Here is a 20,516-nt window from a genome sequence, read left to right as displayed (position 1 = left end):
GCTCATAATGACGTGCATGCGTGTGTATGTGTAGGTGTGGCTGCTTGTACTAGCCCAGACTTAAGCTGGTTTTATAGGGCTAGCCCACTGAGATACCATGCCGCAGTGAAGCATGAATACCCCACTCAGATACATTATACTGACTCCGAGCCGACCAGTCCTTGTTGTACCCATTAATGCCGAGCGCCAGGCAGGGACCAACAAGTACCATATTTTAACGTCTTTTGGTATGACGCGGTCGGGGATCCAACCAGCGACCTTCCGCTTCCAGGCGGACGCTCTAACCACTACACCACAGAGGCGGTCCACACGAGCCAGGGCGCTGGGCAGCTATCCCAATAGGCACAACTTGACTGCAACGTACAAAGCAGGCCCCAACATTTGATCATTGTGTACAGTAACTGACCTGTGATGAGAACTTTGAATTGCGTGTTATCCTGTAGCGGAATAGTTTCTCCATTGACAGTCTGGCTTCCCTGAAAACATCAAAAGAAAAGCGTAACCACATAATTCTCTCTTTCATATCTACAAAGCAACAAATGAAACTAACATTTCTAGTTACGAGTCCTTATAATAGAAACAGATTACAAAACCGTCAAATTGGCAAGTTTCTAATAGTCTAATCTTACCAGCAAGGACTTCAGGACTAATTTCAATTCCTATCACTGCATATACCATACCGTCATATGATTTCGTGGTACTTACGTTTCTGTGGTATTTCCTAATGACATAATTTCTCACGAGCCACTCGCCAAATCGTGCCACCTATCGATTGTTTACGTACATCAGTCGATCGGCACGGGTCTGAACAAAAAATGTTCAGACTTTCATCAATTTGCGTATGTACAGTCATCTACTATTAAAAACTAATGCAACTTTATGTCTAGCACGTAATGCACTTTCTGTGCAATCTTTGCAAACATTTTCTATCAACTTACTCAGCTTCAAAGTTTTCCAAACATCGCTCGTCTGCTAGCTTATGTCATCAATAAAAACAATCACGTGACCTAAGGGGGTAATCCCAGCTCTATTTTTTAAACTATAGAAGCCCGATAGGGTCATCTCTTAAGTTGCTTTTTTTCTTTTTATTTCACGTATCCCGTATCAACTCTACATATTTTATGAACTGGAAATTTATGCTGAAGATATGTGACTAATGTGTTAATTCTACAAAATCGTTTACTGTATTACAATTTATCAACTTTGATATTACTGTAAACCTACACTGACACTCCCGGATTGGCTGTTGACAACGTGTGAGATTGTGACATGTGCTGTGCGCCCGTAATTTGATCTGAAGGAAATACCACGGAAACATATGACGTCACCAGAGTTTGTGTACAATGGCCGCCTGTCGTCCGATACAGACAACAATGAACTTCAGAATGACAAAAGTGTTTTATTGACATTAAATGATACAAAGGTATGTCGTCTAACACTATATTATGTTTATATGACTTGGCAATATGAGCGATCATATTCATAGTCGTAAATTGCTTAATACCACGGAAACACATGACGTGAGGGTACTACAATGAAAATAATGTGATTAAACAGGTCAATATGAACCCACGGATAAACATAACCAGTCAATAAAAGTCAATTAGAACTGATGAATCAGCACTGCCATACACTACTGCAAGCACACAATTTATTACCCAGCAGGAACTACACCATCTGAGGCTGATTCTATAATTCACTTTCTCACAGACAGGTGTGCATATTAATTATATATAAATAAAAAATGCAGGCATTCAAAAAAATAAAAAAACAAAAGTCATTTTTTCGAAATATATGTGTCAACACTAAAATCTTCACAGACAGTTTATTAGTCCTCAATAAATAAATTGTGAAAACATAAAATTGGAAACATCATTTATTGCAATGATGCAACACAAGCCCATCCCCTTCTATTATCAGGCAGTGCGAAAATAGTACCCCGTAGTCTGTATGTGGACTATTTTTACAAGGTATGGAAACGTCAATGCAAAAGTAATTTCTTTGTTAACCACTTGTAATATAAGGATAGGATGGATGATAAAGTTAATGAAAAACGAAAGATCAGGTTTAGGATGAACATGATTCAAATAAAGACCAAACTATTAGTCAGGCAATCAGCACGATCAGTGTCCATTGGAAATGATTTCTCCTTTGCTCTGAGACTAACAATGGTGCCTTCGGCGACACTGGTCAGCACGCAATTGGCCATTGGTTTACATATCACATTATACCAAAAACTTCAGTGAGTGAGTTTAGTTTTAAGCCACACTCTGCAATTTACGCTGTGTAAGTAATCTAGTCTGGACCAGACAATTCATTGATCCACAGCATGAGCATCGATCTGCGCAATTGGAAACCGATGACATGTGAGATACCATGCCGCAATGAAGCATGAATACCCCACTCAGACACATTATACTGACTCCGAGCCGACCAGTCCTTGATGTACCCATTAATGCCGAGCGCCAGGCAGGGACCAACAAGTACCATTTTTTAACGTCTTTTGGTATGACGCGGTCGAGGATTGAACCCGCGACCTTCCAGTCTCCAGGCGGACGCTCTAACCACTACACCATGTAGGCGGTCTGTAAAAACCAGGTGGGATGGAAAGTCATTTAGTACAGATTCACTGAGAGCTGGGTTTTCTAAAAAAAAATAATTGGACCTTCTTTAGTGAGTGAGGTAGTGTAGTTTTACGCCACACTCAGCAATATTCCAGCTATATGGCGGCAGTCTGTAAATAATCAAGTCTGGACCAGACAATCCAGTGATCAACAGCATGAGCATTGATCTGCGCAATTGGGAACCGATGACATGTGTCAACCAAGTCAGCGAGCCTGACCACCCGATCCCGTTAGTCGCCTCTTACGACAAGCATGGGTTACTGAAGGCTCATTCGAACCCGGACCTTCACGGGTTGAAATAAAAAGACAATGGTGAGAATAGGATTTAGATATTTATCATAACGGCATTGCAGCCCAAAACTACTATTTCAAGCGCAGCCTAGAATGCACATTGCCTTCCATTAATTGACATAAGCTCCAGATATGATGTGATGTGAAAATATGCCACATACATAGTCATTATTCAATTAATTTGGAGTTGTTTGCAAATATCCTCAAAAATAACATTAAAAGAAATGTGTGAAAGTATCCAGCCTTGCCTTTTCAGCTTGTGTGCAGATATTTATCTGCCTATCAAAAGTGAGTGTCACATCTAAATGAATTAATGTCAATAAATAACAGAGGTGAAACTGTCAATTCGAAAAGAATTTAAAAGAAAATTATCATAAAACATGGTTCCTAGTAATCCAGAATATCGCCCAAAAGGACTCACAATACTGAAAACCATAAACAAACTGTAAATACCTCAAACTTATGAGAAAGTTATCTCGTCACGACAATGCCTATATGCCTTTAATGTTTTGCAACTGTAGAATTTCAGACAACACACCACGTCCAATAAGCATAAAATATTAGAATGCAGGCAAACAAAATTTACTGAGAGTCCCACTGGATGGAAACGTGTTTGTATGTTTGAAAGAGAGAAACTAATTAAATTTAAATCTATTTAACTGATATTCCTGTTCTGATATTATATAAATCAATAATTTGACCAGTTAGTGTAATACCAGGGCTCGAGTTAGTGCTTTGTTACTTGCACTGGTGCAACCCAATACTACAAAGTGCAACCAAGTATTTAGTCTAACTGACACCAGGTGCAAGTCTATTTTTGAGTGGGTAAACTTCTAAACAAAACATCTAAATAATTCAATAGCATATTTCTTTCATTACATATTGCAATAAAAGCAGTGCAACTAGAATCTGGCTGGTGCAACTAAGTTTCTATCTCAGGTTGCACCTGGTGCAAGTAGGTTAACATCTCTTACATCAAGCCCTGAATACCTAGTCACTCAGTGTGACGCAAACAAGGAAATACTTCTATATCGAGGCAGAACACATCATATTGTAATTATTTCCTGTAGATACAGCTGGCATCCTGTGTCCTGGTATCCCCATTTTAAAGTCCACCATAAGGACACACAACTGTAAACATCTACATTGTTTTAGGAGATACGATAAGCATGTTTTCTCCTTATAAATCCTCCGTCACTTTTGTTTGTAGGAGTATTTTTGGAATCTTCATGGTTCAGAGTAAACTTGACAGAGGTATAAGTTTAAATTGAGACCTGCAGAGTTTTAAATTTCAATTGTAAGACCTGCTTAGAGATTTTAAAGTTGAATGGTAAGACCTAGTAGCAACAGACTCTTAATATATGGCCCTCTATGGCTTCTACTATTGATTTTTTGACTGGTTAAAAGCCGCTATTATCTTTACATGATCAAACGTGTAACCTCGCGTACTGATATGTGTAGCTTTGTTAAGCATTGTTTTAGTTCTGAGCCACTCAGTATCGGATACGTTTAATAGAATCTGACCCCATGATGATAATGATGAATGATTCTGTTTTGCGTTACCTTTATTTATAAATCTCAATTATATGATTACTGCTATGTAACTGATTTATGAGTACACAGAGTTTATGCAAGTCTTGTTACTTCTAGTCAATTACTTCCCAATTTAAACACATGATGACAGCTATAAGATGTTGGAGGATTAATTGTTAACTGCACCGGGTGCAACCTGTATTGAAGGCAACCTGCACCAGCCACTTTTAACAGGTTGTAAATAATGAGCAAATGAGTACGGTTTTACGCTGCTTTTAGCAATGTTTTAGCAATATCATGGCAGGGGACACAAGAAATTATTTCACACATTGTACCCATGTGGGGTATCAAACCCAGATCTACGGCATGATGAACAAATGCTTTAACCACTAGGCTACCCCACCGCAACTGTAAATAGCGAGGGGCAGCCTAGTGGTTAAAGCGTTGGCTCGTCATGCCATAGACCCGGGTTCAATCCCCACATGGGTACAATGTGTGAATCCCATTTCTGGTGTCCCCCGCCGTGATGTTGCTGGAATATTGCTAAAAGCGGCGTAAAACCAAACTCAGTCAGTCAGTCGGTGTAAATAGCGAAATCACACCCTGAAGGGGAAAACATGATGACAATGATAGTTAACAGTGAAGGCAACTTCTGTCAAAAAGTCTTAAGATTCTACAGTGTGCTGACAGCAAAAACACAAGATTTATGAACTGATGTAAAAGAGGCGGTGTATTCTCAAGAACTTCTGACATGTCAGGTCTACTTTATCCCGACACTGACTATAGCATGTGGGCTTGTGCAATTCCATAGTGATGAATTGGAAGGGGAAACGTGATGACAGTGGCATGTAATACTGGATTACCTATCCCAGGATTGTAGTACAACCATGGCCATTCATGAATCAAAACATTCTAAATTGTGTCAAGTGATAGTTTCCTCCGGCCTACATTTCGGTGCAGAGGTGCAGGACAGATTTGTATTGAAACAAGGACATGCACTCATTTTGAATATGGGGGACACACGGCCAAACCAGCATGACATTGTTTTGCATGATAAATTATACAGGAAATTATTCTTGATTGTGTCAGCTGCTTTTTGCTGTTTCCATTTCCTCTTCAACGATTAAAAAAACCCAGAAGACAATATTTCCGCTTGTGATTTAGCTATATGAGACATATAAACCCAAATATTCATCTAGACCTGTGCAGAAGCCCACATTCAACTTCAAGTCTGTTGTGAGAACAATGTATTTTCTACGTTTGTACAGAAGCCCAAATTCTGTAGTGAGACAGGTTGTTGTTTTTTCTAGCCATTTTCAGAAACCAATATTTAACCCAAGTTTGCAGTGAGACAGGTTTTTTCTTTCTGGTCCTTCTCAGAGGCCAATATTCAGCCCCAAGTCTGTAGTAACACAGGGGTTTTCTAGACCTGTACAGACGCCCATAAACAGCCCCAAATCTAGAGTGAGACAGGTTTGTTTTTTCTAGCCCTTCTCAGAGGCCAATATTGAGCCCCATTTCTGCAGCAAGGCAGGGGTTTACCTAGATCCGTTCAATAGCATTCAGCCTTATGTCACAATATGTGTACACAAGGCAGAGGCTTATTTGGGACTGCTCACAGAGAGATAATTGGCTGTTCTGTTTTAAATCATGCATCATGTTTCAAGAAGACAAGCAAGTTCTGAGGACCTTTTCTGCTGCATATGGAGCATAGGAGTACTGGGAACCTTATCAGATTCCCCCAGAGAGATGAACATGGTGAGTGAGTGAGTGAGTGAGTGAGTGAGTGAGTGAGTGAGTGAGTGAGTGAGTGAGTGAGTGAGTGAGTGAGTGAGTGAGTGAGTGAGTGAGTGAGTGAGTGAGTGAGTGAGTGAGTGAGTGAGTGAGTGAGTAGAGTGAGTGAGTGAGTGAGTGAGTGAGTGAGTGAGTGAGTGAGTGAGTGAGTGAGTGAGTGAGTGAGTGAGTGAGTGAGTGAGTGAGTGAGTGAGTGAGTGAGTGAGTGAGTGAGTGAGTGAGTGAGTGAGTGAGTGAGTGAGTGAGTGAGTGAGTGAGTGAGTGAGTTTTATGCTGCTTTTAGCAATATTCCAGCAATATGTTCACATATTTTCAAAACCCAGTCCTTTCAAGTTTGTTTTAGCAAAAAGCATAGGGTACTTGTGACTTACAGCCTCATGTCCCTAACTGGGAGACAAGCATGGAGTACTGATGGCATATTCTGCTCAAGGATCTCTGGGAGACCAGCAGTTCATACTTTGGACCTATTCTGTGAAATTATCTCCTTTGGGAGACAAGCATGGAGTACCAATGACCTATTCTGCTCAAGGATCTCCTCTGGGAGACAAGCATGGTGTACATGGGACCTATTCTGCTCAAGGATTTCCACTGGGAGACAAGCATGGAGTAGAGATGACCTATTCTGCTCGAGGATCTCCTCTGGGAGACAAGCATGGAGTATGGGGGGACATATTCTACTCAAGGATCTCCTCTGGGAGACGAGCATGGAGTTCTGGAGACATATTCTGCTCAAGGATCTCCTCTGGGAGACAAGCATGGAGTACTGATGACCTATTCTGCTCAAGGATCTCTACTGGGAGACGAGCATGGAGTTCTGGGGACATATTCTACTCAAGGATCTCCTCTGGGAGGCGAGCATGGAGTACTGATGACCTGTTCTGCTCAAGGATCTCCTTTGGGAGACGAGCATGGAGTACTGATGACCTATTCTGCTCAAGGATCTCCTCTGGGAGACGAGCATGGAGTACTGATGACCTATTCTGCTCAAGGAAGACAAGCATCATGTACTGGGGTCATATTCTGCTCGATGGTATCCTCTGGGAGACAAGCATGGTGTACATGGGACATATTCTGCTCGATGATATCCTCTGGGAGACAAGCATGAAGTTGTGATGACCAATACTGATCAAGGATCCCCTCAAGAGGACAAGCAAGTTCTGAGGACCTATTCTGCTAAAAGGATCCCCTCAGGGAGACAAGCATGGACTACAGGGAACTTGCACCACTTGGATCACCAGGTGGAAACAAGCACAGGGTACTGGGAGCCTCTTCAGCCATGGGATCATAATAAGTATAATCAGTGTCACATTTAACACTACGTTTCAGTACCTTTCTCCTGAGATTGGGTCTCTTTATCTTGATGGTGGGACTTGCAGCAACCATTTCCCCTGCATTGCCTTGATAGTACTTGAAGCATATCTCAGTCACAGCTGAAATAGAACGAAGGCAGGGTTTCAGCAAGTATTATCTTTTGGTATGATGTGGGATCAAACCATTGATATTTGACTCTCCAAGCAGACACTCTATCTACTACACCTTGTAGAGGTAAAAAGTAAAAATATTCCTTATAAGTGAGTGAGTATGGTTATACACTGCTTTTAGCAATATTCCAGCAATATCACGACAGGGCACACTAGAAATGGGCTTCACACATTGTACCCATGTGGGCAATCGAACCCGGGTCTTCGGCGTGACGAGCGATTGCTTTAACCACTGGGCTACCCAACCGCCCAAATATTCCTTTTAAACACAATGCAAAAAAGTCTTTCAACAGCATTTCGAAGTGATACACATAAGGGCAAGAATTTATGGATGTCAACTTCTCTATTTTGACGAACAAGACATTTTGGAGAATATTCTTATTCCTTCATCAGGTGACTGTAAATGATATTTGAGGCAAAAGAGTGGCTATTTCTGTTATTGCTACAAAAATAACAACATGCATATATTGTTGTACGTTAGATATGACCCTTGATCTTGGGAATAATTAACATAACAATTGATGCTCTATAGTACTACCATCCTGTTTGGGCTCAAAATACTGTCAGGGATTAACATCCTGAATAGACAATTGAACATACTGAAGGCATCCTCGAGGTTTTTACCAATACTTGGCATAAATTGTAGACATGGTAAGCAAATGGATGAGCACACAAAAAATGTGTAATATGATTAAAAATCTGAAGCAAAAGAAGCCCCACTTGGCCCTATCTGATCATTTAAACTGCACAGGTCTTCAAACATCTTGAACCTGCTTCAACCCAAGTAGCAGAATATCCGCCAAAGAAATTGGTCATTTGGTGTACGATATAATCTATAATTTTGCATTGTCTATTTTAAAATAGTTTCACTATTTTCTGTTTAATTTTCAACACAATTAAATGATCAGAATTAAAAACAAACAAACTGACCATCACTAAAGTTGTGGCTAATAGCCTCGAAGTCCCAGTGGATCTGTCCAGTTTGTCCTCCATTGATGCCACGATTCTTACAATCCCAGAACTTGGAGGAATCTGTCTCACCTGTGGAGGAAATCAGTGTTCTTCAATCATGAATAAAAACAAATATTTTCTAAAAAAGTATTCTCTGTTCAAAAGTGAGTGTGAATGCTTAGAGGTCCTTGCCAGAACAATTATCTTCTAAAGAAAAGATTTAATGAATCCTTGGATTATCATGATCATGATCAGAAGCACACAAAACCTTAGGGTAACGAGGACAGAAGAAACCCTCTTTATTTTTAATACTGAAGAATACATTTTAGTTAAATAAAATCTGTAAAGCATTGTAACCATAATGAATATTTTATACATCTTCATGTTAAAAAATAAAAACCAGGTGGGATGGAAAGTCATTTAGCACAGATTCACTGAGAGCTAGGTTTTCTAAAATAATTTTGGGACCTTCTTAAGTGTGTGAGTGAGTTTAGTTTTATGCCGCACTCAGCAATATTCCAGCTATATGGCGGCGGTCTGAAAATAATCGAGTCTGGACCAGACAATCCAGTGATCAACAGCATGAGCATCGATCTGCGCAATTGGGAACCGATGACATGTGTCAACCAAGTCAGCGACCCTGACCACCCGATCCCGTTAGTCGCCTCTTACGACAAGCAGAGTCGCCTTTTGTGGCAAGCATGGGTTGCTGAAGACTTATTCTACCCTGGATCTTCACGGGTCGGGAGGCCCTTCTTAAACATTGTTCTCATCAATATTCACTTACATCTTCACACTTCAAACACTCAAGACATGTGAATGAGAATATTCAACAGGCATCTTAGGGAAAGAAAATACAGCCATGATGCTCTGTAGCTCAAATGACTGATAAAAAAACATTTGCACAATCTTATTTTACTGCAAAAATCTGTGGCGTGTTAAAAGAAAAATGAAAGCATTAGATAAACTGTGTTGCCTGGAACATGTTGAAATTTGTTTGCTCTTCATGATTCACATAAGTTCAGGGTCCTTATTCTCAAAACGTTCGTAGCCCTAAGAATTCTTAACTTTGATCGTAGCCAATGTGTTAAGAATGGGCTTAAGAAATTCTTAGGGCTTAAGAAGTTTCGAGAATAGCTAGCCAGGTTCATAACATGAATAAGAGTCATATCTGAACCTTTTTCGCAAATCTGATGTCTGAAGTATCAGAAATAATATAAATCACAATAAAATCACAAAGACATAAGCATTAAAAGAAAAAGGAACCTTCAACCTTAATTTCAGTTTCACTCAGGTAGTATCACAGAAGATATCAAAGTGCGCATTAGTGACGTTTTCAACATGGCCTCCATGGCAGCCATGTTTGAAGTAAGATTAAAATTTGCATGTAGATTTTGGACACATTATAACTGACATATTTCATACAAAGTATCAGGTCCATAAACCCTTAGGTTTCAGAAAAAATATGTTTGGAAAAAAAATGGGAACACACAGAATGAAACCCAGATTGACACACTACAATCTTTCAGTCAGATGAGTTGAAACCAAGCAATCAACAATTTAATGAAAAATACTGCACTCAACGTTATATCCTCTAAACATTATCAACTCAGGAATAAATCATCATTTATCCTGCCTTAGATTTTGACATTTTTGCAGTGTTTGATGCTAACCATGTGAGAAAAATGATCCATGGTCCTGTTGGACCTCTACTAAGTTCTGAAAATACAAGGTTTTAATGGTATTCTTTCATTCTAATGTTTACAAATGGTAGAAATAACTAACTCTTAATCCTTGTCAACCTCAGGTTTGTTTGTTTAAAGCAGCTAGACTTTTCACCTAAATGTATGGAACACATCCTTAAGTCATAAAATCAAGGAGAGAAAGTAACCTCTGTACTATGCAGGATTTATTTGGTTGCTGGTTTTCCTTAGGTTTGCATCAAAGTTGCTGACTTCAAATTTCGTACTAATTTATGTTTGTCCCCAAAATAACACCTGTGAATAAGTGAGTTTTTAGTTGTACGCCGCCTTTAGCAACATTCCAGCAATATCATGGCAGGGGACTAGTGGTGGTCCGATTAATTGAAATAATCGAAGATTGGTTGCAGTGACTAAACGACCAAGCAATTGATCATGTTTTCTCATAATCGAACACAAACAATTCTGGAACACTTGTTTGCATAAACAATATTTTTCACAAAGTTGGTTTTGTCTGTTACATTTCATGACCACTACAAGCTCTTTCCAAGTCATGATTGAATTTATCTTCAAGACTCCAAGAAATTAATGTTCCTAACCTACTAGTCATCCTTTAAAGATGTGAAATTTGCCAATGCCTTTTGTGCAATTTGCAAAAACACCAAAGAACTACAGTTTTTTGTCTATATTTTGTTTGTCCATTAACAAAAATAATCAGGAAAATTTCATAAATGACGCTAACCAATTATTTTCGATGATTGATCGGTGGTAATGAACCAATCATCAATTATGAGATTTTGACCAATTCCCAGCACTACAGGGGACACCAGAAATGGGCTTCACACAATGTACCCATGTGGGGAATTGAACCTGGGTCTTTGGCGTGATGAGCGAAAGCTTTAACCACTAGGCTACCCCACTGCCCCCAAAATAACACTAGACCACCATTTATATTGTTTACTGGTCCTTAAGAAAAACCCAGATTCAGACATGCGACCAGTGTTGGTGTTGAACACAGTTTTGTGGAAAATATATTGAACCATGATATATTTGCCCATAAGCCATGAACTTCAAGCAATTCACAGGAACAGATATTGCACACAACACCAATATTCCACAATTACTTTCAGGCCAGTTGTTCACAATAGGAAAAAAAATGGTAGAAAAAAATCCTGCTCAACAACATTGTCAGTATCTCATTCTGGCTCCAGGCAGATTAAGGTTGTGCAGAACCTGATCATAAATTCTATCTTATCTTATCTAAAAGAGGTAAATCTAGTCTGTCATACAGACCTTGAAACAAATATATCTGTGAAAGTCCATGTAAGTGTAGAAGGGTTAGATTTAGTGCTTTGTTACTTGCACTGGTGCAACCCAATATTACAAAATGCGACCTAGTTGTTAGTCTAACTTGCGCCAGGTGCAGGTCAATTTTTGAGCGGGTAAACTTCTGAATAAAACATCTCAATAATTCAAAAGCATATTTCTTTCATTACATATTGCAATAAAAGCAGTGCAAGTAGGTTACCATCTCTTACATTGAGCCCTATCTAGTATACATGGCAAGTCTAGATTACCAGAGTTTCAGGAGGAAGTCTCTGGGCTCCTTTTCATTAATTTCATTTTTTTTATGTTTTATGAACAGTTTTTTTCTGTACAATATGTTCATTTCTGAGACTAGATGTGATTCTGAGGTATGTCATACATTTCACTATGGCTGCCATGAAATACCAGGTATCAGATGTTTGACAAGACAGGAGGTCCCCAGCAACCAGTGATAATTGTAAGAGGAATTGAAGGGAATATGTGACTAGTCTTTATCACTTGGTTGACTTTGTGTTACCATAACCATTCAACTACTCGTGAAGATCTAGGTTAGAATTGATCTTCAGCAACCCATGTTTGTTGTAAGAGGAGACTGAAGGGATCAGGTGGTCAGACTCACTGACTTGGTTGACACATGTCATCGTATCGCAACTGTGCAGATCGATGCGTCTGGTCCAGACTCAATTATTTACAAACTGCGGCCATACAGTTGGAATACTGCTGAATGTGGCGTTAAACAACAAACCAAACCCAAGTGATTCAATTATGTGGATATATGTTCATGACATTAACCACTGGTTTGTCATGTCCAACCTCGACAATGGAAATACTACCTTCAGCCTGGAATATTGTGGAGATCAACATTAAACTGACAATCAGCACAGGCTGAAAATGTATCCAACACGTTTATTACTAGTTGTGTTCTAATCTATATAATGAAACACATTCAAAGCAAAACTGATTTGAAGAAACCGAATCTAATTACATTGCTAGACTATCATCCATAATCTATATTCATGTCAATTCAGAATCACACATTTGTCATCTCCACTCACACAATAGTTGTGAAAGTAAAACCCGAAGCTGACAAAATCAACAAAATAAAACCCAAACCACATTACAAGTATCATTTTCCTCTACATGCTTTAGAGTCAGAGTCAGAGTATATTTCCAGTAAAAGGCCATGGGCCCAAAATACATTAAAACAAGAGTCATCAGAAGATGACAAATCCCCCCGGCCTCTACATATTTGAAAGAACAAATCATCTCACAGTTACTTAAAGTCCAATTTGATTTTTTTAGACTAAGTCTGAATCGTTTCAATGGAAATCATGAAATACATAAATGCCAAAAATCTGTAAATAGCAAAAGGCACCACTTCAAGATCTGCTTGATATGTCTGCCAAGTCTTGTAGAAAGATATTGAAAGGTTTTCAAGTTGTGCTCCAGAAACGAAACCCACCCCTTCTTTTTGAAACTATGTCCGAATCGTTTCCATGGAAACCGGGAAAAATAAAAATGCCAAAATATCTGCAAACATCAGAAGGCACCACTTTAGGATCTGCCTCCATTTTGATATGAAGTCCAAATCGTTTCCATGAAAACCGAGAAAAATAAAAATGATAAAAATCTGTAAATAGACAAAGGCACCACTTTAGGTTCTGTTTGATATATTTACCAATTCTTGTTGAAAACTATTGAACGGTTTTCGAGTTGTGCTCCGGAAACAAAATAGACGGACAGACGGATGGGTAGATGGATAAAAATGATCCCATGATAATTCACTAGCCAGTCAGGCCACTGACTGTGGAGATTTACTAGCCCAACAGGATTTTTACCAGCCACAGACTTGCGGCAACTGGCTATTTCGCACACTGGGTATGTGGGGGAGGAACTGGAGAGCTGGGACCAATACCATGTGCTGGTATTGGGAAGACAGGTGCCTGTTGTCAGAGTATGCAGAGTGTAAATAATAATGTTTCAACAAAGTTTTAAGGTAAGAGAGAGTGCACTGAAGCATGAACACAGAGTCTAGTAAAGGGTGTTCAGTCTTGCATGTTTAGCTAATAGTAGTGGATATAACAACAGTAATATTGGAAACTGCATGTGTATGTGTGTTCTTTACTAGTTCACCCGCCCACTGAGACATTAAAGTCTGGGTCAGAATGAGTCTTCAGCAGCCCATGCTTGTGAGTGAGTTTGGTTTTACGCCGCTTTTAGCAATATTCCAGCAATATCACGGCAGGGGACACCAGAAATGGGCTTAACACATTGTACCCATGTGGGGAATTGAACCCGGGTCTTCGGCGTGACGAGCGACCCATGCTTGTCATAACAGGCGACAAACGGGATCGGGTGGTCAGGCTTGTCATTGTATATCAGTCCGCCTAGATGAATGCATGTGATGTCAATGACTCAATCACTGAACTGTTTGGTCAAGACTCAATACAGATCATCATCATCATATATAGCTGAAATACTGTTGAGTGTGGCATTAGATAAAATACAAAAATCAATCTGCATTTTAACATGGATAATCAAGTTAGACACACTTGTTGCACACTTAGAAACTTGTTACAGGGCCATACACCACTTGCCCAAATTCCACCAAAGAATTTTCAAGTAAGTCTGAATCCTTGCATGCTATATTTCGGTTTTCAGGACAAGCTACTTGATTGACTGAATGTCACCATCTTGGTTTTCAGGACAAGCTACTTGATTGACTGAATGTCATCATATCCTGATGTGTTATTGTTTAAAATATCCATCACTGGTTTCTCTGGTCCATATTTGATAATTGATAAGCTTTTGTTTTCTTAGCTGGGATATTGCTCGGTGTAAGATGGGGTGTAGATGGTTACGAAGCCAATCAAAATAATTCATATTTTTCCTCAGTACTAAACATCATTCACTTTATGTTTATAACGAATTAGAATTTAGTTTCCCACTATAACTTACATAAGAACATGGTTGGCATAGAATGAAAACATTTTGACAAACAAAGTTAAAAGACCTTAAGCTACAGAAATTTAAGTATTTTGTTAAACAACCCATTTCACACAAACATGTAAAATAAAAAAAAATAAAACATTAAATTTTTATTTTTTTTAAATATAAAAAAATGGGACAAGCACTCATATCTAGTGCTCAGCCACTGACAGATTTGCTGACATCTCCACGATGTAACCACCTCAGTCCAACCAGGCTGGAGTTAAGTCTGAAACTCAACACTTCGTATGCAGCTTCCAATTCATTGCTTTCCATGAAAAATGAAATTGATATGTTTTTCATGTAAATTATTTTACAAACGAAACTTCAAGTCAATAGAAAACACCAGTTGCTATTGATAACCTTTCATTGACGTTGCCACTCTGCTTTCCATGCATTAAACATGTTTAAAATATGCAAATGAGTATTGATGTCTACAATGTTACATATACCCACAGACAAAAACACACGATCAATATCTGCAAAGCTGGCCGCTACACAGAATAATGCCATTAACTCTTGGCAGTAATTTTGACTACTGAATATGAAATATTCTTTCCAGAAAATTCTCGAAGAAAATCTAGCTTGTTCGGCTAAATTCATTTTACATGGTTTGAGCAACTCCTACAAATAGTCAAAAGGTTTTGGCAAATTTTAAAACGTGTTTCTCCAAGGAAAACAAGCAAAATGAGAAAACTTACATGACTGTCAGTCAGTCAGCATGATCAGCGTCCATTGGACAAGATTTCTCCTTTGCTCTGAGACTAACAATGGTGCCTTCGGCGACACTGGTCAGCACGCAATTGGCCATTGGTTTACATATCACATTATACCAAAAACTTCAGTGAGTGAGTTTAGTTTTACGCCACACTCAGCAATATTCCAGCAATATGGCAGCGGTCTGTAAATAATCAAGTCTGGACCAGACAATCCAGAGATCAACAGCATGAGCATCGATCTGCGCAATTGGGAACCGATGACATGTGTCAACCAAGTCAGCGAGCCTGACCACCTGATCCCGTTAGTCGCCTCTTACGACAAGCATGGGCTACTGAAGATCAATTCTAACCTGGACCTTCACAGGTCCTAAAAAGTTCAGACTCTACATGTCTGAACATGGCTCTTGGCATCATCTTTGATATATGTTATTGTTCTTATATGGCTTCTTATCAGCTAAGCTTCAAGAACAAACACAATGTGACTGGACTTCAGGTTCAAACTGGTGGGAAAGACAAAAAGAATACTGGATACCTTCTGCCATCTTTGAAAACTTTAGAACTGCTAAAAAAAATGTACCCAACTCGATTAGAGTTAGTACTTCGATTTAGTACTTCACTATCTTAGTGTACTTACTTTTTTAGCCGTTGGATATCCATTACTATCTTCTTTAGAGGGTTAGTTTAAGGAATGTGGTTATGGTTAGGGGTAGGAAACTTTCCCACGCTCATTCGCTCTAACTCCTAGAAATTTGTAGCTCCGTTTTTCAAAGATGCATATATTTTTTATTTGTGATAATTAACCTTTCATTTTCAAAATCATTGGTTAGTTTTACTAACCAGAAGTTGTTGCAAATAATCCGATTTTAATGGTTATTATATATTTTGATGCTCCCTTATACTTTTTCGAATTTTATAGCTCATGCTTCCCTATAATGGAAGTGCATGTGACACAAAACAATATGGTTGGTAGGTATCTGGTATTCTGTAAGTGTACCAACAAGTGTTTTTAGTTAGTCACAGGCTGATATCAGGACTGACGTTTTTAAAGAAAATGAAAAGTAAACACTTTCTTCTCTGTATCCTACAGGAAAATAAGAAGCACACATCATACCATAATCCAGTACAACACATCGTACTCCACTCGTTCACAAGTTCAAAACTGTTCAACCCATCAGAATGAGCAAGATCTTTCATCCAGATCTTTGGACTTCACAGTCAAGTACCTCTGATCACTTTTCAAGGTATAACATTTGTTTTCAAGGACTGCTTTAATTCATAACAAATCTAAGTACCCCTGTACAGCGGCAAATGACACATGTGTCACAGATTATCACTTACTGAGGTCTTCATGTTTTCCACAAGAATAGGCCACTCATAAAAACAATAATTAAAGTGTGAGTGAGTTTAGTTTTGATGCTGCTTTTAGCAATATTCCACCAATATCACGGCGGGGGACACCAGAAATGGCTTCACACTTTGTACCCATCTTTGGTATGACAAGCGAATGCTTTACTAGGCTACTCCACTGTCTCCTATACTTAGTAACACATTATACAAAAGATTTAACAGACATAACACATAAGAGACAGGCTTTCTTTCTATGGCAAAAGTGATGAGAAATAAGCTATGCATGAAAACTGATATTTTCATGTACATTCCAGCACACACATGGTAAAATGGCAGAATAACACACATTTCATAAGCCATGGTTAAATCCAGGCACTTTTCAAATCAGTGCAAACATATTGGAAAACTTCAATCATGATCAAATCTGAAATTTAACTCTGAAACACTACCTCTAGATGTAAAGATCTGACAACACCTCTGAAGAATATGTTAGATGAACTTTGTAATCAGCCAGTGGGTGCAGAGGTTTCTAATTATTTAGCAGATGAAGTACTCAGACTAGCATATCTCATTTCTAGATATTGAAAACAAACCAAAAGGGCAAGTTTCAAATAAATTCAATAACAACATAGATGTTTCGAGGGCTGAGCTGAAATGATCTTATTCTTAAACTTTAAAGAAAAAGTCGATTCATTTCACGTTTTAGAATTATTTTGTCAGGAAGAAATGTTCGAATATTAAACTAATTTTAGTGATAGTATGTCTTCTTGAATATGTTAAAGAGAAAGATGTAGACTTTTCCTGGTTCAAGATAAGCAAGAATCTCAAGATCCTCTTTGATGTTTATCTTCAGCAGCAAAGGTCTGGTGGAGTAGTCTAGTGGTTAAAGTGTTCGCTTGTCATGCCTAAGACCAAGGTTCGATTCCCCACTTGGGTACAACATGTGAAGCCCATTTCTGGTGTCAACCGCCATGATATTGCTGGAATATTGCTAAAAGTGGCGTAAAACTAAACTCACTCCCTTCAGCAGCACAAGCCTGCTAAGAGGTCAGTATTGAGCCTGAAGTCTGTTGCAAGACAAGGGTTTTATCTAAACCTTGAGGTTGATATTATTAGCCTGTCCAATTCCATAGATCAAAGCTCACGCCATTGATCACTGGATTGTCTGGACCAAACTTGATTCTTTACAGACTGCAGTCATATCGCTGGCACTTTGCTGAGTGTGGAGTTAAACAACAAGCAATCAAAACAAAACAAACTTAACTCGTGGAGAAATGGGGATCATAGGATACTTTATATGACTGTGCACCGTGCACATATGGTATAGCATGATAGGTTTATGATTTCAATGTGTGAGAAATGAATGAGTATTTGATATCTTTATCATATATTGCAATACACATCTGAACATATAGTCTATCATACCAAAGGCTTACTGTTCCAGTAATCTGACTTTTGGTGTTTCAGCCTTTGAATGAATTGTTTACAAATGTTTCCCATTACATAAACAAATTTTGATGAATAATGCTTTTAGTGATTAAAAAAAATTTCAGTGATGAACAAATTTCAGCATACATTCAATAGGTTAATCGCTATTATTACCCAAGTGTTGAATGAACAGATGGTAAGATACAAGTCTCGTATGACACACATGTGACAACAAGGCTGACCTCTGTCATATGGGGGTTGGCCCTGATTCGCACAGTTTGATTGGATAATATGGCCACGCCACAAGATCAGGTACATCTGGGAATATGTATCATTCATAACAATCAGGCAAATTCATTCACTTTTTACAATCACAGCATGATGTCATACCAGGCGATGTTGACAACATAGTCTCTTAACCTGAACCTGAAGCCAAATAAATAAAATGTTGTGGTTCGGTTTACACCTCTTTAGAATTAGGGTAGACAGGATTTTTGTTTAAACATCCTTTTTAGAAGTAAAGTACAAACTAATAACACATTTATCAATGTGTAATTGTCTATTCAATCAAGCTTGCAGCCATCATGTTGACTTTCTCTACCAGAATGACCGATGTCCGTTGGTGCCGGGAAAAAACAATGGTACCTGAAAGCTTATTTTATTCAGACCACTCACAAAAAATAGGGTTCGCACCTGAATTCAAGGGTCGGTTGGGTAATCGGAACCACAACATTTTTTTAAAGGCCTTAAACTCTTTGTGCTGATGTAAGACAATTACACATCCCATCTACATAACATCAGCTCTGTCATGGGCATGGTTGTCAGAGTGACCATGAAGACAAATGTACCAAATGAAATTGACTATACACCTTCAAAGGTACAAAGTAGTGATATAACAATTATAATATAAGGATTGATTTTACAATGTGTGAGTTCATTGGCGTATGAACCTTGCATAGTGACTTGGCAAAGGGTTGCCTGCTCAAAAGTTCATACACTCTGGCCCTTACTCTATGAACTTTCATACTCCAATGAACATAATGAACACAAACAAAGTAAAAGATAATTCTTAATTAAATATTCAAAATGCCATTAAAATAATTTTGTTGTAGCAATCTTACAGAAAAAAGCATTGTATTGAATCACAAGTAATTATCAGCACATGGAAGAAGAGAACCATTTTGAGTGAGTGAGTGAGCGAGCATTTCATATGTACTTTGTGGAGTAACTTGTGTTACAGACATTCAAAACTTGATTATGGTAAACCTCAATTGTTTGTAATTATCATGATTATAGTTATGCATTGTTTCATATAACTACATTTAACTCCAGCAGGACAGTGCCAGGACTAGAAAGATACAAGGACAAATAAAATACTAAGGGTTGGTAAAATATGTTCTGAACTTGTACTCTGGAGTAGTCATAAAAAAGAAACTAATTTCTAAAGTTGCTTACCTGCAGGAAAAAGACCAATCCAATCCTTAGCACCGACATCCTCTTTGATATCCCATGATACCACAGCGAAGCTGTCCACTCCCAAGCGTGAACTCAAACTTGTCAACTGTAAGCTTCGACCAGTTTTGCGGACTTATCAGATTCAAGTTGGAGTCACTGTTGCTCCTTTCTCGTAAGGGAAGAGGCTGAACATTGGACAGAGCTAAGGATCTTGTTGATGGAACAGAAAGATCATCAATAGAACTATAGTCCGAGTTCTTTCTTGTAATGCTACCTTCCGCCATACTGTCGTCACATACTACATGGTCTCTTTGATTCACGATCCTTGAACCAAACACCTAAATTTAGGATATCATGGTTTTTGTTTCTTGGCCATTCTTGTTGCTGAAGTAACAGTGTCTACTCCATTTCCTCTTAATTCTTCAGATATAGTTTTCTTCTTTAATGGTCAAATCCAGGACCTCTACATTTCACCATCCATATGACAGTTCTCCTAAGGAAGACAAAAAGTTACCATGTTTACCAAACATATGTAGAATACCTGGAATATTAAACATCCGTTTGAAATTATTCATCCCAGTATATTGGCAAATAAGCAAAACAGGATAACCGTCTTAAAGGTTGTTTGAATTAAATACAATGGATACAGTTCTTATCTGTCAATGAAATATGCACATACGATAATTGATTTCCGTATCAAAATAAAAGTATTGAGAACTATCTCAAATAAACAAAATTTAACTTGTCATAAATATAATTTTTCACACAAATATTTTGGTTACCACTATTTACCCCATGAATTTCTATAAACTAATAACCATAACAACATCAATAAAAATTCCAAATTTTCATTCACATCCTCTAAACAAAGTGAAATGT

The 20,516-nt window shown here is 38.4% G+C and overlaps 1 protein-coding gene across 1 annotated transcript in view; it reads right to left on the bottom strand.

Annotated features, from left to right (window-relative positions):
• Positions 1 to 20,125, bottom strand: part of LOC124261789 (E3 ubiquitin-protein ligase HECW2-like) — a 68,331-nt gene extending 48,206 nt beyond the window's left edge. The window contains 5 exon segments of the mRNA XM_046696138.1: positions 407 to 476; positions 7,572 to 7,672; positions 8,654 to 8,764; positions 19,638 to 19,713; positions 19,715 to 20,125. Coding sequence (XP_046552094.1) covers positions 407 to 476; positions 7,572 to 7,672; positions 8,654 to 8,764; positions 19,638 to 19,713; positions 19,715 to 19,921 — 565 coding nt within the window. The 5' untranslated portion in view covers positions 19,922 to 20,125.
• Positions 20,126 to 20,516: the final 391 nt, after the last annotated feature.

The sequence above is a fragment of the Haliotis rubra genome, unplaced genomic scaffold (assembly GCF_003918875.1).
Source record: "Haliotis rubra isolate DU_JTF1 unplaced genomic scaffold, ASM391887v1 Scf81, whole genome shotgun sequence".
NCBI lineage: Eukaryota > Metazoa > Mollusca > Gastropoda > Lepetellida > Haliotidae > Haliotis > Haliotis rubra.
This window is presented reverse-complemented; position numbering and strand designations above follow the sequence as displayed.